We start from the raw sequence: 23,903 nt of genomic DNA on the forward strand, positions 1-23,903 counted from the left end.
GCTGAAATTGGGGTATTGAAATATAATACATTTTTTCGCGTTCTCATCCTTTGTCTCCATGTGTAAAGGCTGGTAAACTTTTCTACCTGAAACTTCAAATCCGACATGTCAACTTTGGATGGTGTAACTGAGTCAAATATCACTGAAAATTTTGTTGCCTATCAAGTGCAACAACAGGCCAAATCATACTTGCCATCATTGAATACTGAAATGGATGATACGCATCTGCATCCAGATACTATAGACTTGACAGCTGAGTTGGCTAAAGTGAACCACAACGTGATTGAAATTGACTCACTGAAGCTAGACACCAACCCTATTATGAAATCAGACGCAATAAACCAAAGCTTATTTTTTACTCACGATCCAGCAAAGGAAGTTTCGACTTTAGATATACAGCATACCCTCGTTTGTTCGAATTCAGAGCCCACTCAATATTCACTCTATTTAATTGCATCACAAGACGAATGTTTGCCCCAACAAATCAAAATTGAATCAGTGTCAACTCCAGATGTATCTGTTCAAATTTTGCAAAATGATATTACTGTTCCAACTCCACCATCTGTACAGCCTTTGCATTCGAATCCAGCTAGTAGACCTACTCATTCTTCATCATTTCATAATGGTCTTTCATGGGCTCGTCAACGATCATACAAATTAGCGCAAACAAACATGAGCGATTCGACAAAATTATTGGAGCTAAAAAATAATCTTTTACACGATCGGCCACTAAATCAAAATAGTGCAGCTACTTTGCATGATCATGACTGCGATACCAATTCAAAATCATCCGCGTTGATTGCATCACATCCTTCTTTTGAGCCAAAGCCTATCTTTCACTCACATCTGATTGAACAAGAAATCCATTCTACGCATGAGGGGTTTCAGGATATTCCACTGCAAAAAGTGGTAGATATTGACGGTGTTGCTCATACTTTGATGACCAGTCGATCTCGACTGACATCTCCATTGCCAGAAACTGCTGAAGATGAAAGCCCATCATTTATATCGATGCGACACTCCGTTCCAACTCGATTGCACGCTAATCCAAAAGAACTGCCAATGATCTTCTCATCAAAAATCGCCACAGGACCAACGTATACGTCTCGTTCATTTTCAGAGCCTAAAATGGCTGAATATTTGATTAAAAGGGTGGATGATGTATCATTTAAAGAGTCTGTTCCAGTCATCTCTGTTACAACTGAAATAGATGCTATACAAAACGATAATAGTATACGTACCAGTGTTTTTTATGATCCAATCCAGCTCGATAGCAATGTTGACAAAGCAGATGACCTACACACTAATTTTTCTGTTCAAGTTATGATACCTGCTCAAACTACTCAAGACAATGATTATCAAGTCATACACTCAACTGATACCACTCGTGATGTGTCTAGTATGAAAGCTACACCTTTAGAATCTACATCTGCTCTTGGCGCTGTTAAAAAAAGGGTTCAAAGTAAACTACCTGTTGCATCTACTAATGTTAAACAGCTCGATCAATGCGATGGCTCAAGGAATGTATACGGATATGTTCAAGATCGTTCGGATATGTGCCAAGCCACGAAAATGACTCAAAAAATACCAAGCCGCATCCCTGTTTGGAGTTGTCGCAGAGTTTCACACCTGTCTAATGTAGATCTCCAGAAAACCCAACGTGCGGAAAATGACCCAACACGCTACTTGAACAGCAGTACCAAAGTAGATATGATTCATAACGCAATAGACTTGAAAGTCAAACCCCAAGAAATCAATGGCAGTCAAGATGATAAGCATGGTAACACTCTAATCAACGATATACTAGACAACACAGCACAGTTTAAATCAAACTCATTTGCGCAATTATATCAAAAACCGTCACTGTCAATCCAGCAATCCAATCAGATTTTAATTGAAAGCCGATCAAGTCAAAATAACACTGATTCATTGCCTACATTGGATATCAATCCGACTTTGGAGAGGCCAGGAGCAAGGGAAGGAGTATCTAGAAAAAGTGTTCAGAAATTGTCACAGCATCTTAAAAAGCTTTCAAAACAGAAATCAAAAGTAAAAACAAATCCGAGTCATCATTTCAATGATGGAGTTATTCTTCCCTATGGCAATTACATGCTACTTACAAGACATGGTTTGTATATTCGCGATCCGAATTTAAAGGGAAATCAGTCCAAAATTCCACTCCAGCCCAATGAAAACAGTACCACTCTAATGCAATGGTATCAAGATATGTATCAGTCCAAAATTGGTCCGTGTCTTCCGCCACTTGAAAAACGACCCATATCAGACCGTTTAAGACAGCGATTTTACAATAATCATTCTGATCAACACAAACCAGACAATCTCTTGTCTAGATATATCCAGCCTCTTCCAATTTCTAGAAGCTCCTTTTTAATCAAAAAACCCTTGGCAAAAAGCATAGGCTCGTTTAGATTTAGACATTATACCGCACGATGTGATTGCAGACAATGCATAGATTTGGGTTCTACGTCTGTCAACCCTTGCACGTTTTTAAAGCATGTGTCAGAGTTACAAAGTGGATGTATTGACCAAAGTAGTAATGCTGAAGCATTATCCCCATCGTTTAATATATCACATCCGTGCCATAAAATGTATGGTGTGTCGGGAAATGTGCACTGGCGGGAACAAGCTTTGCGCGATTTGAAAAGGCAACAGATTGCGAGTCCTGAATGCAACAACTTTGTAAAGTCAGATGACGTATATCAAAAAAGTGATTTCATTCAAGGCAATTGTAGTCATCAGGATGGAGAGAATTTTTCATTTTGGTTACCTGATACATCTGAATCAATTAAGCAAGATAAAGCGCATTGTTTGAATCGATGCACAAGGCTGGAGTCTGCACAGGAAGTACACGCAGATCCAAACGCTCAAATTTTGCTGGTTCATTTGGATCAACTTGCAAGCAAGCATCCGCTTCCTTGGCATATCCAGCAAGATCATCAGCAGCAATTCTGTAGCCACTATAAGCAGTTGCCTTCATCTAAACAACACAATCGTCATGTAGTACCACGTATTCCATTATTAATGCATTACAAAAATACAACATCTCTTTTAGATTCGTCACCGATTGATCAGAATAGATATAAAACCAATCACAGATCACCTATCGTTGTACCAAAAATGCTAGGAAATCGATTTATGGTTGGCAAGGATTTAAACCGAGTGTAACGAGCATGTGTTACAGCGATATTTACACAATAAATCACTTGTGTATTCTGTTTCAGAATAAACAATGGCCAACTATTCATTGCACTTTTTTTTACTAAATTGACTATTTTTTAAACGCAACAGTCGTCATAGGATGCACATATAATCAGATCATAGTTTTGAACTGAGATGATCATTTTTGGCATAGCCATACGTGTACAATCACCAGATTCATCCAATCACCAAGAAAAAGGCTATAGACGCAATGTTTAGTAAATGACAACCATCATGTCATGAGACCAACACGCCATTTAGTGTTCTATTTTACATGAATAGGATTGTAGTAGTTTAAATGCCATTTAGCATGAGTACCAAACGATTTTGGATCAGTTGAGAATTCATTTCGATAAAGACGTTCAAAAAATAGGTTTTAATGAATAGGGCATTGAGAAGTCAGTATAAATGGACGCATCGATACACTAGATGCCTGCAAATCGCTGCTCCCGCTCAGCTTCCTTTTTATGCATAAGAAACTAGATTACATTGTAATGAAAAGAGAATCGGATTTAAAAAAAAGTAAAATGCCAAACGATTGCAGCATCGTTGATTCGGTCGTATTATAAAAATAGAAATGTTAGTTGAGCACTAGAATGGGACCAATAGGATATCCGATTGGTTTAGATCAACGTCCAGCTCATGTTGAAAAACAAGCTTCCTTCAAAAACTGTTCGTTTGCTCCAATTGACATCAATGCATTCATTCTTAAAGACTTGCAATCCATTACCTGGAACAAATAGAATCCAGAAAGAACAAAATAGATAAGGGCTGCAATGTAACAGCCCCTGGCGACAGCTGCTGGGTCATTAGGAGCATTTGGACCTTCAATGAATTCCTCATATCCAGAATGGTAAAGTGAGCCCAGACCCAGCTATAAAACAAGCAGGTTTATTCAGAATAGATATCAAAGGTATGAGTTTCCGGTTCAAAAGCAGTGGACATGCCAATAGGCTGCTCTTTCAGCAAGCCGAGCAATGAACAGTCAAGGATTAATGTGTTGCAACTGCAGTAGAAAGGTGTTTACCAAGATAATAACACCGCATATGCTGGTGATTCCCCACACAACAGCAGAACCTTGACTAACGAATATGAGCCTCATGGGTGTAGTTGGCTGTTGGGGTAAAAGTATAGCAATGCAGCATCGCGCTTCCAGTCTGGTCCAATTGCAAGTAGTTCAAGGGTTGACAATTCAGCTGTTAGGGCGGTTGGATTGGATTGGATTTAAAACTAGTTTTAAACTAGTTTAGAACTAAAATCATGGCAGTTTCCTTTTAAAACAGTTTCTTTATTAGAAAGTACGAGTCAATAAAATAAGATTCATGCTCGGTTTCCTATTCGAGGTCAAAAGAAATAAAAGCTAAATGTTTACAAATGCCCATTCTTGATATATGTAGAATGCAGTTTGGGGTAAATAAATCTATGAAATGAAACAAAATATAGTCGCTGGTCATAATCCAAAGATGGGTAAAATCATGAATCGTCCAATGTGCCAGTCTTTTTTCGGATCTATGGTTTCAATAGTATTGGCAAATCAGTGGTCTGTCAGTCAAAACTCCATCATATAATTATTCTACAAAGCATCAACCATACATTGTGGGGACATGACGAATCCAAGTGATTGGTAAAAAGAAACAACGTCATCCAAAGCATAGAGCAGAATATTCTTGTTGCGTGCTTGTGCAATGTGGAACATTCTAATTTAGAATTTACAAAACAAGCCATTTTTAAATAAAGCCATGATGAACCCAAAAGTAAATCATACAACTTACCGCTCCATCATGATTTTTCCAAAACCCAAACCACGATACTCTTTTTTAACTGCCACACTTTCGATCCACATATACTTGCGCATAAAGATATACTCTGCAGATGCAAGAGCCTCGTAGCTGTTGACATCTGCCATGATTTCTGCAGAAAAATCTTCCTCTGCACAGCCCTCCTTGAGATCCACAAGAATGTTTTGTTCTGCAAAGATTTCAGACATCATTTTTGAAGCCTCTTCAAAAATAGCTTGAACAATTGGTTCTTTGGGAGAGGGTTCACCGTGAATAGTTAAAAAAGCTATTTGGTGTCTTGTCTTGTCAGGGAGTTTGTATGTGCGTACAGGTGGTGCGGGAAGAGTGGATTGATTTCGGTCTTGGTCAAGGTCTTTGATGTATCGTTCAGTGATGTGTAGCATATTTCCCAAGTTTCTAATTTCATTTCCCATTCCAGAAAGGTATACTGGATTACACAAGGATTAACATGTGTCATGGCAATGTAGACGGTTCAAAATGACATAAGCCAGTAAAAACACTTACATCCTCGACTAGCATATATTGCTTGATCGTGAGCAAGACGTTGAAGCTTGGCAGCTTTTTTAAGACGATTCTCGCGTAGCAGTGATGCATCCATGCGGCCATTTTTGCTTTCCGAGATTCTTACTCTAAACCATGCATTGCGACGATTATCATTGTGTTCAGCCAAATCATAAAAGTCATTGCCTAATAGATAGTGCATTTCATACATGTGAATTATTAAAAGACATGTTAGTCAAGAGTGTACAAGGATCAACAGCAAACACGATTGAGCCAAATTTAATAAAGTCATAGGCACGGCTGATAAAAAGTAGAGATCCAACCCATGAAATCATTCATCGATATGTGGGATATGGTTAATACGAGTAGCAAACCTTCTTCTTCTTGCAGGTATTTTTCCATTAGTTTTTGGCGCTCGATTCGTTTTTGGCCAAACTTTGATATTTTTCGAATGGGTTTAGGCGAGGTGCTGATGGTAGAACAAGTTGATAGAGAATAGGGAGATTGTAGTGATAAACAAGTGTCGGTATTTCCAGTGTATTGCGGTGAATTCAGAATAGGGATTGAAGGAGAGCGTTGAATATCAGAGCAGAGCAGAGTTGAAACGGGTGGAGAAGGATATTGCAAGTCAGCATCAACTTTGGAACAAGCAGGTTTTGTGGGAGTGCATTGGAATGGCGTGATATTATTGACAAGGAAAGTGGTAGTTTGAGATGTTGGTTCAGAAATCAATTGAGTAGGTTCTATGAGTGGGTAAGTTGATATAGAGAGAGTAGGTGATTCAGTAGAGATGTTTAAAACAATAGCAGATTCATCAATTGGTGCTAGTGTATTGTTTGTAGGTTTAAAAGGGAGCGACGCGGTAGATGAAGATGCATCAATGTCAGAGGACAGCAAGGATGTATTGGATTGAGGTTCGGAATGCTTGGCGATACAAGGGTATGGATCTTGAATGGGTATACTAGCGAGTGAAAAGAGGTTGGACACAGAGCCAGTGTTTGAGATGGGTTTGGTATGAACATGTGTTTTAGTAGGAATGCGGGACCAACCTCGTCTTCCAGGTCGTTGATATTTGTAGGGTATCTGAATGCCAGCAGAACAGGCCTGAGAGGGTCTGGATAGTAAAGATGGACAAGAGTGTTTCTTATGAGGACTAAAAGCAAAGCCAGTAGTATTACAGATAGGTTTAGCCTTGTGCAAACTGATTGCTTCCGATAAAGCTGGTCTAGTCTTTAATGACAGTTGGAACCTTGCTTCACGACGCAAGTCTTGCAGGACAGCAAAGCGATATGCCACAGACAATCGAAAGTGACGACGAGCCGAGTCTTTGAAGTTGTGATGAATATAAGGAACATCTAGAGCCAAGAGAGCAGAACGAGAAGGTTCGATGGGCAGCGAAGCACGACAAACCTCACGCCAAGACTTGAAAGTCAAGACGGTAGACATGACCGAAGTCATTGACAGTTTGAATGGTTGTTGCAATTTGAATGGTTGTTGTAGGTTGTTGCAGATTGTTGCAGGTTATAGTTTGTCTTGTCTTGGATTGACTTTGTTAGACTCCAAGCCATTACACGTGACTTGAATCCACTTGTTGCTTTCTATTCCATCTGGGAAGAAACGTTAGTTTTGTAGTAGAAAACCAACGTTGGATTGTACTCATTCAGTACACACTCTTATTTTACAATCCAACACGCTCTCATTAAAAGTGACTGAAACTGCTGTTCTTATTCCAACAGATTCATTGTGAATATTGCTTTAAACATTTGTTTTATAAAAATCAGTTAAAAAGCAAGACGAATTGGAAATTGACATTTTATGACATTGTGTTGATATTCGCTTAGTTTTATTTTCAACTGCAACCGGATATCATGCTTCAGCAAGTCTTGAACAGTACTGTATCAATACTACTGTCTGCTTCAACTTATAAACAGAATTCAACCGACTATTCGTATCTATGCAAGGATGCTGAAGGATGGGTAATTCCAACTCTTGGCTCTTGTTAGATTCCACTCTTCAAATCTGTTGGGATTCAACCTTGTCGATCTTGACTATGAATTCAATACTCATTCTTATGACTGTGTTAGGGTCCTTGGTCACTGACAAGAGTCTTTGATTTTACTCCTTGCTATGAGAGCATGTAAGTAAACTTTCAATGCTTTCTGTATCGCTCATGTTCTCCATCATCGCGCTGATTCATTCTACTCTGCTTGAATGTCTTGCATTCGTAAAGCTTCATTGAAAGCATCCCAAAAGTATTGCTCATTGCATTCGGTGCTCCTCGTCTTTGGAAACTTGTATCTCGTCCTGCATTCGTTGCTCCTGTGGGCTTCGTTTATTCTGCTAAACTAGGTTCCTGCTTTATTCTGGCTGGTTTGGCTTTGATCAATTTTTTGGTCTTACAAGGTGATCGCACTCATCCCGCCGAGCCTTATCTTTCTGTCGCCATGGGTTCAAGCTGTATCATTTATTTACTCGCTGCTGCTTTGCACCATTACGAACACTTTTACTCTCGTCTTTCTTCTTCCGTTTTGCTCTTTTTTTGGCTGGGCTCGTTGATCACCAACTTGATTGCTCTTCGAACTTGCATTCTTTTGCAAATCTACTATCCTAGACCTGTTCATTTTGGTTTCATTGCTTCATCCGTTGTCTTTTCTCTTTTTGTGTTTGTTTTCGAAAACCTTCCCAAACCTCAGAGTTACTATCTCAGTTTGGATGATGTCATTGTATGTATTCTAAATTATGCTTTTCTGTATTCTTTATTACTATTGTCTATTGCTTAATACTTGCATTCTAAACATACTTTGTGGATCTAATGCTTTAATTAGAATGCAAGTCCTGAAGCTACTGCCAATATCTTCTCGCGTTTGACATTTCAATGGATGGATCCTTTGATGCGTCTTGGATATACCAAAGACTTGGATATGGACGATCTATGGTACACTTTTTTCTGTCATCTCATCAATTCATACTACTTCAACTTGCATTATACTAATTTCCTATTGCGACTCGGTTGATTCAGGAATCTCAAAAAAACTGACACTGGAAACTACAACTCCGAAGCATTCCAAAAGACATGGACCAAGCAGCTTACAAAAAGATCTCCGTCTTTGCTTCGTGCTGTAGCTAAAGCCTTTGGTCCAGTGTTTTTGTCTTCGGCTATTTTCAAAGGATGTCAGGACATTCTTGGGTTTGTACAGCCGCAGTTTCTTCACCAAATGGTAACTATCTTGATCATACCAATCGATTTGCATTTGAAAAACAGCTTGATGGTCATTATAACTGACCTTGCATCTACTCTGCTGATTCTAGATGGAATTTGCTAGTAGCTATTCTGTAGAAAGCACAACTCCTCCTATCCCAATGTATCGTGGGTTTATCATTGCATGTGAGTATTTATATAAAAATCAACTGTTTTTATTGATGCTCAACAGCAACTAAATATAGTCTCTGACTCTTGTATAAATAGTTTCTATGCTTGGCATTGCGCTTCTGCAAACTGTTTTGCTACATCAATACTTTCACGTTTGTCTTATCACCGGAATGCGCGTATGTTTTTGATTGAAAATCACATTGTCGTGATGGTGCTAAACCTTGGTCTTTATTAACATCATGCTTACTCTGATATTTAGATTCGTTCGTCCATTGTTACAGCCATCTATCGCAAGTCCTTGAGATTATCGAGTAAAGCACGCCAATCTTCTACTAATGGTGAAATTTCTAATCTGATGGCTGTTGATGCATCGCGACTTTCAGACTTGTGCACCTATTTGCATATGCTGTGGTCTGGTCCGTTCCAGATCTCAATGGCAGTTTATTTTCTGTACGACACACTTGGTCCGTCTATTTTTGGTGGTGTTGCTGTGATGGTGTTGATGATCCCCGTTAATGGATATCTGGCTACAAGATCGCGTGCACTTGGAAAGCGTCAAATGACAAACAAGGATTCTCGTACAAGATTAATGGACGAGCTTTTAAATGGGATCAAAGTAATCAAACTTTATGCCTGGGAAAATTCTTTTTTGAAAAAGATTTTTTCTATTCGTGAGGCAGAGCTCACCACTTTGAAACAAATTGGGTATCTTTCTGCTGTTCAATCATTCACCTGGTCATGCACGCCATTTTTGGTTTCATTCACTAGTTTTGCTCTTTTCAGCTACCTTTCTGAAGAGCCATTGACTTCTACTAGAGTGTTTGTGTCGCTATCGCTTTTCAATCTGTTGCAGTTTCCTCTGAGTATTTTTCCAAGTGTTATAAGTGCAACAGTTGAAGCTTCTATTTCATTTTCACGGCTTTACACGTTTTTGATGAGCGAGGAACTTGACGAATCTGCTGTTAATTACGAGCTGGTACCTCCTTTCACTGACCAGTCTAATATTGAGCGCGTATCCATCTGCCAGGGCAGCTTTGCTTGGCTGGCTGAAAATGAGAATACGTTGAATGATATCTCCATATCTGTTCGTGAAAACACTCTTCTTGCTATTGTTGGCAATGTTGGGTCTGGAAAGTCGTCCATTATTTCTGCTATTTTGGGCGAAATGTACAAGACTAGTGGAATGGTGACTGTTCGTGGTTTGACTGCATATGTTCCTCAGACTGCTTGGATTATGAATGCTACATTTCGCGAGAATATTTTGTTTGGTCGACACTATGACGATAAACTGTACAATGATACAATTGATGCGTGTGGACTTCGACCTGATTTGAATATGCTTCCCGGTAAAGATGCAACTGAAATTGGTGAACGTGGCATTAACTTGTCGGGTGGCCAGAAACAGCGCATCTCTATTGCTCGCGCTGTGTATGCCGATGCTGACATTTATCTTTTCGATGATCCCTTGTCTGCTGTGGATGCTCATGTCGGCCGACACATATTCGATCATGTAATTGGTAAACAGGGCATACTAAAGAACAAGGCAAGGGTGTTTGTTACTCACAGCGTTCATCTTTTGAGCGAGACGGACGAAATCATTCACATTGCACGTGGCTGTATTACAGCTGTTGGCACGTTCACTTCCTTGATGTCACAGCCAGGTCCATTCTATGCTTTGATGAGGGATTATGGCAAGCGTAAGGAAAGTGATCCATCTTTGGAGCTTTTGGATACCGAACTGGCTGTTGACACTGTAGTGGGTTCACTTGATAAAAAAGAAGACGAGGTTTTAAATGATGAAAAGGATGCGGATGCTCATGCTACTACTGTTAAGAATGACGATGATCGAGGCTCTAAATTGTATCCTGCATCCACTAATGGCTCTACCAAGACGATTTCTTCTGCTATTGGTACCAAGATTATTTCTACTGAAGACTCGGCAAAGGGCTCTGTCAATCTAAGCGTTTACTTGGCTTACGCCAAATCGTGCAACATGTATGCTGTAGCTGCCTTTCTTATGTTGGCCATTCTATCTCAGGGATTGTCTGTGTTTCAAAATGTGTACCTTTCCTGGTGGGCCAATGTGAACGATCGCGCCGAGTCTCTTATGATGATAATGCAAGATCGTGGAGACGTATTTGCTTGGCTCGTTGGATATGGTGCTATTGGACTTGTTTCAAGTATTTCTGTTGTTGGCCAAGTGATATTTGTATGGGTGTTTTGTGGTATTCGTGCTGCTCGTGTTCTTCATGAGCAAATGCTGAACTGTATAGTGCGACTTCCACAATCATTTTTTGATACAACTCCACTTGGACGTATTTTGAATCGGTTTTCCAAAGATCAATACACTGTTGATGAAGTGCTTCCTCGCACTTTTCAAGGGTACTTTCGAACCATGTTTGGTGTCATTAGTGTCCTTGCTGTGAATGCCATTGGCAGTCCGTTATTTATCTTATTTGCGATCCCACTTGGCGCACTTTACCGCTACTTTCAGCGTTTCTACTTATCGACGTCTCGTGAACTTAAGCGACTCGAGTCTACATCTAGATCCCCAGTCTATTCTCACTTTCAAGAAACTCTCAATGGTGTTTCATCGATTCGCGCTTACAAGCAGGAATTGAGATTTATTGACATGAATGAGGAGCGACTGGATTATAATCAGCGAGCCTTTTATCCCAGTGTGAGTTCAAACCGATGGCTAGCTGTTCGTCTTGAGTTTATTGGTGCATTGATTGTGTTTGGGTCGGCACTGTTTGGTGTGATGGCAATTTATTTCCATACGTCAATTTCTGCCGGAACCATTGGGTTGATGTTGTCCTACTCGCTTGGTGTGACTCAATCTTTGAACTGGATGGTACGACAGTCATGTGAGATTGAAACGAATATTGTGTCGGTCGAGCGAATTAAAGAATATGTGGATTTAAAAAAGGAAGCACCTTATGAAATCGAAGCGACGACTCCACCTCCAGCATGGCCCCAGCATGGCAACATTGAGTTTAAAAACTATTCTACACGATACAGGGCGGAGCTGGGTCTAGTTTTGAAAAACATATCTTTTAATGTTCGCCCACATGAAAAGATTGGAATTGTGGGACGAACGGGTGCAGGAAAATCATCACTCACCCTGTCACTGTTTCGCCTTATTGAAGCCAGTGAGGGATCCATAATCATTGATGGGTTGGATATCAGTACCCTTGGATTAGCGTGTCTTCGATCAAGACTGACCATTATTCCACAAGATCCAGTATTGTTTGCAGAAAGTGTGCGATACAACCTTGATCCCTTTTCGACCCGAACGGACGCTGAGCTATGGACGAGTCTTGAATGTGCCAATCTAAAAGAGCACATTACATCACTTGAAGGAGGTTTAGACTTTAAAATCCAGCAAGAGGGAGAAAACTTTAGTGTGGGTCAACGCCAACTTATCTGTCTTGCGCGTGCACTTCTTCGTAAAACCAGTGTCTTGATCCTCGACGAAGCTACCGCAGCCATCGATGTAGAAACGGATCATCTCATTCAAGACACCATCCGACGTGAGTTTAAAGAGTGTACGGTGTTGACCATTGCACATCGGATCAATACTGTCATGGACAGTGATCGGATTCTTGTGTTGGACAATGGCCACGTTGCAGAATTTGACTCTCCCAAAGTACTGCTAAAAAATACCAAGAGTATGTTTTATTCGTTGGCTCAAGAGGCAGGACAGACTAAATAGTTGAATAAATGCAATTTTTGAGTTTCAATAGCGGGTTGGATATATTTTTGACTGGATCAACTCCATATTGTTCACAACTCATATTGGGTACATAGTAGGGTTTGTAATAAAACTAATACTAGCCAGTGTTTTCATTTGTTGATTTCAAGTTGCAATCTAGAGTTCATCTCTTTCAACCTCAGGCTCCAGTTCCTCCAAATCCAATTCTTCGTGCAGCAAATCAGGATCCTGTTCTGCAGAATCGTCAATCTCTGGCACCTCAGATCCATGAACAGCATTTTCCTTGAGGAAAGCAGAAAGTGATGCGAGGCTACGATCACCCTGGTAAGTCATGAATTCACTGCTACCTGCCTTGAAAAGCAGAATAGTGGGGAAACCTTGAAGGTCAACCTTTGTGGAGGGGGGGATATCGTTGGTGGTGCCGTCCATTTTGGCAATAACAATCTTGTCAGAGGTGATGGTTTTGGCAAGTGTGTCCCATGTAGGAACAAGCTAGCAAGATAATTACAAATATAATGGTTAGATCTAAATCAGAATGGAGCACAAGATTGTTCGAGTATTTACCTTTTTGCAATGTCCACACCATGGAGCATAGAGCTCGAGAAGAACATCCTTTTTAGTGTCAAGGACAATCTTGTCAAAGCTGTCACCGACAACAGTAATAACAGGTTCGTCTTGAGTTTCAGGAACGGGCTCAGACTTGAGAGTCGAGGCAATAGAACCATCCAAGACACCCTTAGCAAGAGCACGAACGGCTTCTTCTGTGATGGGTTTGGACTGATCAAGAGGCCACTTACGAAGACCATCCTGGAAACCGAATGCGGGCCATTCTTCCTTGAGAGCCAAGTTGGGAGCATGTGCACCAAACTTTGCAGAATCGAGGTAAACAAACGAGATCTTGCCAACGAATTCCTTTGCAACGGGTTCAATCACTTTACCAACTTGCTCACGCTGTTCAGCAGATCCGTAGAAGAAGAAACCGATAGGAAGACCACGCTTGACATAGAACTCGTAGTTGTCGGGACCGACTTCGTCCATGATGGGCATGGAAGTTTTGCTAATGAAATCCTTGATGTTTTCAGAAGTAAGATCTTCAGAGAGAACAGCAAGACCCTCGTCAAACTTTTTGAACAAGGCAATGGAAGGAGTAGTGTGTTTGTGGCCCTTGAAGGTCTTGGAACCGTCAGCAGCACCAAACAAGAAGGAATCACGCTGGACGTTGGCAATTTCGGTGAAGATCTTGCGCTCAGCAGCCGACTTTTCATCAAAGAAGCCGACAATGACAACCTTTTCAGAGATGATGAAGTTTTCAAACGACTCGGGGCTAACATCAGATACGGCAGGAAGAAGTTGTTTCTTAATGGTGGTAACAATAGATTTTGCGGTACGCTCACCCTTGTAATCGTCAGCAACACCAGATCGGAAAAGTTTGAGAGTGGGGAAACCTTGGATGGACAGCTTGTCACAGATGACGTTTTCAGTAGTACAGTCAACAGAAGCAATAGAAATAGGAGGATCGAGCTCTTTGAGCTCGGCAGCAGCACTGGCATACTCGGGTGCAAGTGCTGTGAATAGGAATTAGAAACACTTGAAGACATGTATAAACGACAGATCGACATGTTGATCAATTCCGACTTACATTTGCAATGTGGACACCAGGGAGCGAAATACTCGACCAGAGTCAAGGGGTGCTCAGCAATGAATGCATCGTGAGTGTCTGGATAGCCAGCAAACTGTTGGTTAACATCAGTTCAGAACAAGAATCAAAACCATAAAAACGTACCAGAAGTCAAGACAACAACATCACTGGGTGGAATGACATCGTCCTGTTCAGGGTCTCCTGCAGAGACTAAACTCAATGCAGCAAGTCCAGCAATAACAAACTGAAAGATCTTCATGTTGAAGTTACTGGAAAACGACTTGAAAACCTTCGTTTTAAGCAAACGAATCGGCACAAAAGGCACTCCCTCGTTTGTACTTAAATTCCCTCGAAACTCCCTCGTATGGCTCGTGTGCTGCACTCGAGGTGTCCACTTCTGATTGGCTGTTTCAAGCTCGCTTGTTTCATCTTGCCATATTCACGCAAGACGAAACACTTGTATTGATTCATGTTGCTTTGAAATAAAAACAGTTGTTCGTTACGCCTTCCTAATAGTAATAAATTGCTTCTTCAATGAACACTCTTGGTTTGGAACGCATCCTTCATGATACTGTAGTTTTGATCTGTGATCATCTTTAAACCTCGGCACATTTGGCATCACTGTACATTGTACGATCTCCAAGTTTAAACCCAGATTCATCCATTGCAATTTAAATCCAAATTTAAATTTAAATCTAAAATTTGGCTGTTTCAAGAAACCCTTGCACACTTTAAAATCACATAGTTTGTGCTCTAGTTTAAAAGACGGCATTGTACGTTTCAGAAAACAATGTTACTTCCATGTCGATCACCAGGAAAAGCCCAACTAAAAGCTTAGACATAATATTGTCCAGTAAACTGTCATTCCATGAAATTGACTGTTTATGATACATTAACACTGTTATGAATATCATATTTTACGTGAATGCGGCTTTATACAGAATTAAATTGATTCTGTAGTCGTGATGGACTCGTCTTACATTGACTTGGTTTCTCGACTGTCTGGATTTTATCAAATTTCTAGATTTCGTTCCTGTTTCATATATAAACTATCTACACTGAATGCTTACTACAATATTCTCCCTGCCAGCTTCTAGACAAAGTTACGCTACGCCATGTTTCTCTTGCGCTATGCTATTATGGCTATCCCTTATATCTACTCTCTTAATTCTTCCGTTTATCTTAGCCTACTTGGGTGGGTCTTTCTGGCTTAAAGAATCATTCTATTGGGAACAACCTCAAGTAGTTTACGCTCAACAATTGCTACTGCTCGTTCAGGGAATATCTGCATCTACTGCTGCTCCTATAACTGTCATGTACTCAACCAACGCGCTGTTTAATCAATTCATGGATCCCTTTGTGAGAATGGCTGCTATCAAGGTACAATGTGGTCTGGATATAATTCTGTCATGTTTATATCAGATCTGACTCATTTTATTCAATATTTGATTGTCTTAGTCATGGATGGTGGATTTCGATGCAGACGGTGTTAATGACCAAATATTATTCAATATCTCGGTTCCAGTGGGTGCTGATGAGCAGGTTAATCATGTCCGACTTGCTATAGGTCTCCAATATCAATTATCGGTTCGTATATGCATCTCATTTTAGTCATTGATTCGCTGGCTTATCTTGTTTTTAAACTTGAATAGAGTCAGATCCGCTTCTATACTCAATCCATGTTCTTCATTGATACCGCTTCTCCACTCACTGGAAACAGTTTGTACGTTGATGGAGACCTCCAGCTTATTCAACGTTGGCCTATGCAAGACAAAGTTGACTACATGTTCACAAACCCCGCCATCAACTTTACTCAAGCTGTCGGAAACGATTACGCCGCGTTGACTTGGCCACGTATCGTGTCCGACTATCTAGATAAAGATGGTAGCTTCAACTCAATTTCAATCCAATGCTGTACTAAGCCTAGACATCATATAACACTCTTGTCAATGTATATTGTATTTTTATAGTACGGACTACGCTCGTGTCACCTATGCCGATTTGGTCAACACCGAGAGGCTCTAACGATCCCTTTACCATCACCATCAAAGTTCGTATCCCCAAAGACAGAATCGTCTATCGTCCTGCTCTCCTTCAAGTCCTTAAAAACGGTTGGATACAATATATTGCGTGTTGGGTCATTGTTGCTGCTGTATTGATTCCTCTGTACAAATATGTGCTGCAACACCAGATCGTTGCTACATATGTATCCATTCAAACAAGCGTGGATCGAGATGCAAAACACCCTGCTGGATTCAAACGACCTTTGTTTTGACTTGGTCGGTTTAGACTGCGTGACAGATAAATTATATATTCAGCATTTATACATCTAGTCGATAAACTACCTCATAAAATGAACTAAAACCTCGCAAAAATAAAAGATGGTACAAACAACTCGACATTTATTAGCATGGTAAAAAAGGCGATTCGTGTGTGTAGTCATCGAGCTTAAATGACGCTCGACTTTTTGACAAGAAAAGCAAGAAGATCAACCTTGGTCACCACAGACGAAACGTGAAGCTCACCATCCGAGTCACGGAAAGTAACAACAGCCGACGAGTTGGACTCGAAAAACTTGGACAGACTCTCCAAACGTGTATCTATAGTGACCTCGGTAAACTTTTTTGCAGTACGGAACTCATACATACTGCTTTCAACTGGATCCGTCACCTTTGTTCGGCCACTGGCAATTTTGGCCAGCAGTCCACCAAGTGTGACCAGTCCAACCAAATGGAGAGAATCCGAAGCACTGGTAACAGGTAACTGATCAAATCCGTTATCCTGCAGCAACTTAATGGCTTTCAAAACGGGTGTTTTTTGAGGAACAGTGATGGCAGATGAGAGGTTCAGATCCTTGATGGTAGCACCACACCATTGACTCTTTTTTATATCCTCCTCCTTTTGGGTTTTTTCATCAATGTAACCCATTTTTTTCATCCAGTCATCATTAAGGAATTTCGTCATGTAGTTACGAACAGAGTCGGCAAAGAGAACCAAGCAACGTTGACCCTTTTTCAGTGACTTGGCAGCTTGAATAGCACCAGCCATGGCAGCTCCACACGAGCCACCGCAAAGAAGACCTTCGGATTTGATCAGACGACGTGCCATTAAAAAGGACTCCTTGTCATTGGTCTTGATCCATGAATCAACATATTGGCGATCAAGAACTTGAGGAACAAAATCGTAGCCAATACCCTCAACCTGATAGCTATGCACACCTTCATGGTTCAGAGATTCGGGAAGAGCCAAAATAGAGCCATATGGATCTACACCAACAATCTGCATTTTACAAAATTCAAAACAAGTGTTATTATTCTAGTACAGCAAATCAAGCGTATACTTTAAAATCAACGCCTTGTTTATGCATACCTGAACATTGGGAATAAGCTCCTTGAGACGCTTTCCAATACCAGCAATAGTACCGCCAGTACCAACAGTAGCAACAAGCATGTCAAGCTTTCCTCCACATTGTTGATAGATTTCCTCCGCAGTTCCTATAGTTTAAAACTTTGATTAGCATAATTTAGATTTTAAACAAGTGCGAGTTCAGATAAAAGGCCAAACCAATATGATCAATCAATCTAAAATATACCGTAGTAATGGGCCAGAGGGTTATTCATGTTGGAGTACTGATCAGGAATCCAAGAGTTGGGAATCTCATGGTTCAAACGCTTAGCAACACCTAGAAATTAAAAATTGCTTAATAAAAAGCTGGGTCGATAGCATTTAAACACGGCAAATGACTAGACATCAATGCGCTTCTTACCAATATGAGAGTCAGGAGAATCCCAAGCAGCCTCTGTAGGTGTACGAATGATTTCTGCCCCCAAAGCTTTGAGAACATCTACCTTTTCTTGACTCATTTTTTCTGGCAAGGTAATAACTGCACGATAGCCTTTGACAGCAGCAGCCAATGCCAAACCAATACCAGTGTTTCCAGAAGTAGGCTATCCAAAAATAAAGTATCCAATCAATAAGCATTTTGAATAAAGTAGTCGCCGTCGTATTCACGTAAAATGAACCACCAATAATCAAAATATATAATAGACATCCAGTCTCATGAAATGATTGTTGTCATGTTTGAAACATGAATTGAAAGTACCCAATCAAGCAGTCAAATTCTGGTAGAAAAAATAAATATTTAACCATTGCTTATTTCAAAGCAGTCATTGTAGGATGAATACAAGTGCTCCATTTTACGTGAATACGACCGTAATAAAAATAGATCATCCGAATTCTACAATGTATAGAGCAATCAAAAGCATCATCATACCTCGATAATGGTCGCTCCAGGAGTAAGCTTTCCATCAATCTCTCCATACTCGACCATGCGGCAGCCAATTCTGTCCTTTACGGATCCACCGGCATTAAAAAACTCGCACTTGGCCACTAATAGTCACAATCAATTCATATTAGCAATTGGAGCAATCCAAACCATAATGAGGATTAAATAATATAGCCGGTTTTCTACTTGCACGACATCAATGTTGGATACAAGAGAGTTTAATGAACATCAAAAAATAAAGAGTGGATAAGCCTCGATGGAATGAGAATGTGCACCATTCATTAGTAGTTGTGAATGGTGAACCAAAAAAGTAGCATGAAAGTGGATTGGTAGCCACAACAGAGTAATAACAAGCGGTGTAGCACTCAAACTGTTGCTAGTATGTATTTCAAGAGTAAACTCACCCAACTCGCACTCCAATCCTTCCTCTACACCAATACGATTGATTCGAACAACTGGAGTTCCACCAATATGCTCTAGAATGTTGTTCAGAATATGACCTCGATCCCATGCATATGGAGGACTGGTAGATTGTTTGTTTTGATGGGTAGTAGATGCAGGTACAGTTGACATTGCTCAAGATTGAAATATCGCAAAGAAAGAAATCAAATATCAAATCAATCAAAACATTCAACGACCCGCAACTAGCTGGCTCAATGCCACGTAATCTAACTCACAACCAGACAATCTAGTCATGTAATCTAACCATGCACGACATGAATTGACTCGCTCCTGCCGTGCATTCCACTCAAAGCACAATTATAGTTTAAAAACTGAATGCTAACACAAGTTTATCAAAATCATGCGAAGCAGCCCATTCTTGATCGACTTGCAACACTATTCACGTAAAATGAAGCATTTGTAGATTGTAATGATTGTCTATTTTACTTGAAAGTAAGCAATAAAGTATTTGCTGTGCTTTCCATTAGATTGGTTATTAACTCGGTGTCTGGCATCGCACATTGTACAGACTATTTATTAAATTATCAGCGGGTTTATGGATAGTGTATAACTTGACATTGCTGTTTAAACGATTGGAAAATCATGTTCAATCAATGAATACAACTTTGTCCACAAACCAAAACACAATACTGTCATCTAACCATCATTTCATGAAATGATGGTTAATATAGTTTGATCCCCTTGGTGCTATATTTTACGTGAATATAGTTGTAAAATGCCGATTTTAATTTCTTGTCAAGCTGTTGGTAATCATGTCTAGTTTATCTGCTATACCACCAAAGCTCCTTACCAACACTATCGAAGTGGTGAGTTGTGTTTTTTTGAATATGGACTTGTCATTCCATCATTACTTGCATTACTGATTCTTGTTGCATGCTGGAATATGCATTTACAGATTTTAGGCTGGATTATATTTCCTTTCTTGAACGGAGCAACAATGGGTGCACTAGGAGTTCTCTATAGGTTTGGTTTCAATAGACAACCGGCTACTCCTGCAAAAGTATTCAAATAGCAGCATTTGGCTCCATTCATTCAATCCATTCGGCATATCTTTGTAACGTTATATAAATAGCCAACGTTATACATGTACTATTACCTATCTGTTTATTGTGTAGTAGTGATGGTTTTCAGCCAACAATCTGTATTTTAAACATGGCACAAGACAACCGCACATTCAAATGATGCCTTTTGTCCAGAATCCATTGCGTCTCGATACAGTTTGTGACTACGCCATCCCCATGACTGATTGGTCTTGAAAATATCTGGCTTGCTCTCCAAAGTATAGCATTTGTTGGGAAAGAAACAATACAGCTGAAACCATGTCCGCACCTGAATCCGTTTATCTTCATATCGACCACTTTGTACTGCAGAAGCAATAGGCTTTATAGAAGATTCTGATTCATCTTTAGATTCGTCTTGAACCCATCCCTCGCTATTGGGTGATATCCGTTGTAAATATATCCCAAGCTTTGGCAATCCATTTTTGGAAATCTGTTGTAGATATACTTGCCAGTACGATCCTGCATAATAAGCACGCTTGGATACCAGTTTAGATCCGGTCGCCAAATGCTGTAAATTGGAAAACTTGATGCCAAATCTAAATGGTGGGGATGTGCTGTTCTTGTAAGGAAACATGGGCCCTTTGATGACATTGACTAAAAACTGTCCATCTATACGATCAGTATCATCATGAGGAATAGGCTCCTTGTCTGCCAATGTCACACTTCCAATCTCCAAATCCTCTGCCGACGATCCAACAATTTTATCCTCGAGCTCCAACTGATTCCAAATGGCCCGCTCCAATACGGTATTCTGCACATGTCTTTCCTTTTTAATGGCTTTGAGTTCAGTAAACGAGAGATGGCAGAATCGGATAGCATTTGCAAAGACGTAAAGATGGTCGCGATTGTGCTCGTTGCATGCCTCACCCTTGTCTTTGGTGGTAGACTTTGAAGAATCCATACTTGCATCACAAAGTATGTCATCAGAATCGTCATCGCTAAAGCCTTTGGGTACATTAGCATCTAGATCTGTTAAAGCGTTGCTTTCAACAAGCGTATGATTGCTGCAAGCCGTGTCTGATCTGAGCTGTACTTTAGACCACTCGGTGTCATTGGCCGAGCGACGACAAAGAACATCTCGCAAAAACTCGTATCGGGAGAATTCATCTGGACACATGAAGCAATCAGATCCAACAATACGAGCTAGCCAATGCAATGGAAGTTTTTCCATCAACTGAGAAAACTCTGTATATCCCCGATGGCATAGCTGCGTGACAATTGTATTCAGCACTGAATCAGAGTATGTTCCATAAGAAAAATCATCACAGAAAATCAGGTACTCGATAATGTTTGACTCGTCTAGGGTTGAAATAATAAACTGCATGCTTTGTTGGCAAATATCAAGATCGTCAAAAAATATACCAGCGGCCAAAAGCGACTTTGCATTTTCAGCTGTAATCGACATTTTAGTCTGACCATATATTCTATCATGAGCAAATCATGTTCTTGTTAGACATTTAAATGAAACTTGTACTATAGTACCAACAGTTTAAACAATTGTATTGTCATTTCAAAACGACAAGCAATGCTTACCTAGAGAACACGACGGTTAACGCTTCCACAGTAATATTCGGATCGTCAAACTGAATTGAAATCGATGACTGAGATTGCTCAATCCAAAAGTTATTTGAGAGCATTCCAGCAAAATACGAATTGCTCACAAGAACAATGCGATGAAGCTTAAATTTATGGCCCAATGCCTCGACAGTAATATCAGAAAACATGCCATCCAAAAACCCACGGGCATACAAAGCCTGCGTCAGTTTCTTTAGATGGCTCATTTGATCTAGTCGATTGGTAGGTGAATCATTGGACTCGAAAGTGCTATTTGATGAGGATTGACCATTATCTAGTATTAAATGACAGTCGAGTACAAAAGCGAATCAGTTTCAAAACCCCATGATTGAAAAGACATTCTAGTATCGATTGCTTACACTCTGTCTCCAACTCATTAATTTGAAGTGTTATGATAGAGTCTTGCCTACTGAGACCTTGAATTGAATCGACACGGCTCGCCATACGAATGTATTGACAAGTTGGAATGAAACCAGTTTAGAGTTTCAAGTGTGGCTTACATGTCACGTGATAAAATTGCTCACATTTGAGTCATTACAACTATTCAACTATTTGGTTTGATGGAATATTTAATACCACAAAAAATTACACTTTATAACGAGGGTTTGTGGTCTCAATCATCAAAACTCAAAACTCAATACAATCGTTTAAACACATCCAACCGTGAATTCATTTATTGTGCTTAAACTTCGCTCGTAATGCTCAGTCGCTCTTCAATCATGTTTACAATAGCACGATGTCCATTTGTTTCAGCAAAACTCTTGGCCGTCCCACCATGCTCACTACGTACAGTAGGATCTGACCCATACTTTTCCATCAACTCTCTCACAAGCTCTAAATGTCCATTTAAAGCTGCACTCATCAAAGAAGTCATAGGATGCTTCTTGTCTACTTCCTGCACAATTCTGGCGCCAGCTAAAATAAGTGCTTTTGCAGCTCGAACATTCCCAGATGTGATGCAGAGTCGATCAAAGGCAGTATGTCCACGTGGATCTTCTTGATTCACATCAACTCCTTGTTGAAGTAAAAGCTCAAGGATAGCTACGCTATGACGAACAGTTGTAGATGCGTTTTCTGCCGCCCACATAAGTGGGGTTGAACCGCCTAGATCGGCAAGTTTTGCTTGCTCTGGATCGTGTTGGAGTATAGCTTCGGCTGCTTTAATACTGCCATATGTGACTGCTATGGAGAGAGCAGTTTTGCCCGACCTGGTAGTAGAATGGGTAGAAGCACCTCGTTGGAGCAGCAGGCGAACCATCTCACCAGATCCAGACTGACACGCAAGCTAAAGTCAACATGTTTTAATATCAAAATATACCAAGATTAAAACCAACTGTGCAGCATTCATTCTTGGCTGCGTAAAATAGATTCTATTTACCATCAAGATGGTTTTTCCATTTTTATCTCGAGACTCCATCGAGATTTGCTGTCCATGCTCGTTGAGAATGGAGGTTGATTTGGCAACATCAGCCTCGATAATGGCACGAGTTAGTTGGGCAGTGGCCTTAACTACAGTGCTCTCATCTAATGAATATATATTGAGTCGTATCAAAATGCGTCTTATGGATTAGAACAATACAACGCCATTTATATAGAATTAAACCAAATGAAGCCGAGGACTTGCAGCCAAACAAAGCAAGTCCTTAATGCTCCCCAACTAGACTATAGAATCAGATTGCTTTAAATACAAACTCACCAGTAGTACTAGCCTCTGCTTCTGAATAGGTCTTGCTCCATATATCCTTTTTTCCAGTCTCGAGCCATTTAGTAAATGTAATACGCAGTTTAAATTTATACTTGGTTAAAGGCTTAAGATCTGTCAATACAAACATGGGCTCTTCGCCTTCATATGCAACCTCAAAGTTGAGTGCATTGGCTTCAGCTTTTGAGACTTGATACGTCAGACCTGGGAATAGATATCTGGGGTCACGGTTACCGTAGGTCCAAACAACATCTGCTGAACGTGCCTGCGTTGATATCACTTTAAGCACGGGTAGAACAGAAGGCAGAGGTTGCTGATTCGGTTTATATGAATCTGGTGCAGATGGTTGCGACATGAATACTGGATTATTGCAGCAAATGTATGGTAAAACGCACTTGAATTACAGTCGTATTCACGTAAAATAAAGCTTGTAATTATCTTGGCAACTTCATTTTGTCTTGGGATTGACAATGATTTAAATATTTGATGCGCTTTTCTGTTACAAATTGATTGTACTGCTGCTTCAATTGACACAGCGTACATCATATGATACGCACACACCAAACTATAGTTTT

General features: G+C 40.2%; 9 protein-coding genes across 9 annotated transcripts; 3 read left to right on the forward strand and 6 right to left on the reverse strand.

Annotated features, from left to right (window-relative positions):
• Positions 1-105: 105 nt before the first annotated feature.
• On the forward strand, positions 106-3,186 carry BATDEDRAFT_89400 (uncharacterized protein; the record flags this gene model as incomplete). The annotated part of the gene is made up of 1 exon (XM_006679577.1): positions 106-3,186. The coding sequence occupies one exon, from the start codon at positions 106-108 to the stop codon at positions 3,184-3,186; it is 3,081 nt and encodes a 1,026-aa protein (XP_006679640.1).
• A 458-nt stretch (positions 3,187-3,644) lies between these two features.
• BATDEDRAFT_89305 (uncharacterized protein) lies at positions 3,645-4,321 on the reverse strand (the record flags this gene model as incomplete). Its single annotated transcript, XM_006679657.1, has 3 exons — positions 3,645-3,698; positions 3,950-4,093; positions 4,247-4,321. 3 exons carry the CDS (start codon positions 4,319-4,321, stop codon positions 3,645-3,647), a joined length of 273 nt encoding a protein of 90 aa, XP_006679720.1.
• A 471-nt stretch (positions 4,322-4,792) lies between these two features.
• BATDEDRAFT_35221 (uncharacterized protein) lies at positions 4,793-7,023 on the reverse strand (the record flags this gene model as incomplete). Its single annotated transcript, XM_006679481.1, has 4 exons — positions 5,894-7,023; positions 5,523-5,705; positions 4,992-5,445; positions 4,793-4,916 (listed from the first exon to the last, which is right to left on the reverse strand). The coding sequence occupies exons 1-4, from the start codon at positions 6,975-6,977 to the stop codon at positions 4,793-4,795; spliced, it is 1,845 nt and encodes a 614-aa protein (XP_006679544.1). The 5' UTR covers positions 6,978-7,023.
• A 934-nt stretch (positions 7,024-7,957) lies between these two features.
• Positions 7,958-12,628, forward strand: BATDEDRAFT_16805 (ATP-binding cassette glutathione S-conjugate transporter YCF1). Its single transcript, XM_006679318.1, has 6 exons — positions 7,958-8,236; positions 8,345-8,454; positions 8,539-8,737; positions 8,829-8,904; positions 8,986-9,065; positions 9,149-12,628. The coding sequence occupies exons 1-6, from the start codon at positions 7,964-7,966 to the stop codon at positions 12,602-12,604; spliced, it is 4,194 nt and encodes a 1,397-aa protein (XP_006679381.1). The 5' UTR covers positions 7,958-7,963; the 3' UTR covers positions 12,605-12,628.
• A 79-nt stretch (positions 12,629-12,707) lies between these two features.
• Positions 12,708-14,502, reverse strand: BATDEDRAFT_35223 (uncharacterized protein; the record flags this gene model as incomplete). Its single annotated transcript, XM_006679482.1, has 4 exons — positions 12,708-13,096; positions 13,169-14,169; positions 14,244-14,321; positions 14,388-14,502. The coding sequence occupies 4 exons, from the start codon at positions 14,500-14,502 to the stop codon at positions 12,761-12,763; spliced, it is 1,530 nt and encodes a 509-aa protein (XP_006679545.1). The 3' UTR covers positions 12,708-12,760.
• An 872-nt stretch (positions 14,503-15,374) lies between these two features.
• BATDEDRAFT_25389 (uncharacterized protein) lies at positions 15,375-16,518 on the forward strand (the record flags this gene model as incomplete). The annotated part of the gene is made up of 4 exons (XM_006679377.1): positions 15,375-15,623; positions 15,702-15,785; positions 15,896-16,127; positions 16,214-16,518. The coding sequence occupies 4 exons, from the start codon at positions 15,375-15,377 to the stop codon at positions 16,516-16,518; spliced, it is 870 nt and encodes a 289-aa protein (XP_006679440.1).
• A 105-nt stretch (positions 16,519-16,623) lies between these two features.
• BATDEDRAFT_35224 (uncharacterized protein) lies at positions 16,624-19,111 on the reverse strand. The gene is made up of 6 exons (XM_006679483.1): positions 18,933-19,111; positions 18,517-18,632; positions 18,010-18,190; positions 17,836-17,925; positions 17,613-17,737; positions 16,624-17,522 (listed from the first exon to the last, which is right to left on the reverse strand). Exons 1-6 carry the CDS (start codon positions 19,099-19,101, stop codon positions 16,692-16,694), a joined length of 1,512 nt encoding a protein of 503 aa, XP_006679546.1. The 5' UTR covers positions 19,102-19,111; the 3' UTR covers positions 16,624-16,691.
• A 1,025-nt stretch (positions 19,112-20,136) lies between these two features.
• On the reverse strand, positions 20,137-22,070 carry BATDEDRAFT_35225 (uncharacterized protein; the record flags this gene model as incomplete). Its single annotated transcript, XM_006679484.1, has 3 exons — positions 20,137-21,475; positions 21,585-21,900; positions 21,986-22,070. The coding sequence occupies 3 exons, from the start codon at positions 22,068-22,070 to the stop codon at positions 20,137-20,139; spliced, it is 1,740 nt and encodes a 579-aa protein (XP_006679547.1).
• A 238-nt stretch (positions 22,071-22,308) lies between these two features.
• Positions 22,309-23,683, reverse strand: BATDEDRAFT_35226 (uncharacterized protein; the record flags this gene model as incomplete). Its single annotated transcript, XM_006679485.1, has 3 exons — positions 22,309-22,911; positions 23,005-23,150; positions 23,323-23,683. 3 exons carry the CDS (start codon positions 23,681-23,683, stop codon positions 22,309-22,311), a joined length of 1,110 nt encoding a protein of 369 aa, XP_006679548.1.
• Between the last annotated feature and the right edge of the window lie 220 nt (positions 23,684-23,903).

Source organism: Batrachochytrium dendrobatidis (assembly GCF_000203795.2).
Source record: "Batrachochytrium dendrobatidis JAM81 unplaced genomic scaffold BATDEscaffold_7, whole genome shotgun sequence".
Lineage (NCBI taxonomy): Eukaryota > Fungi > Chytridiomycota > Chytridiomycetes > Rhizophydiales > Batrachochytrium > Batrachochytrium dendrobatidis.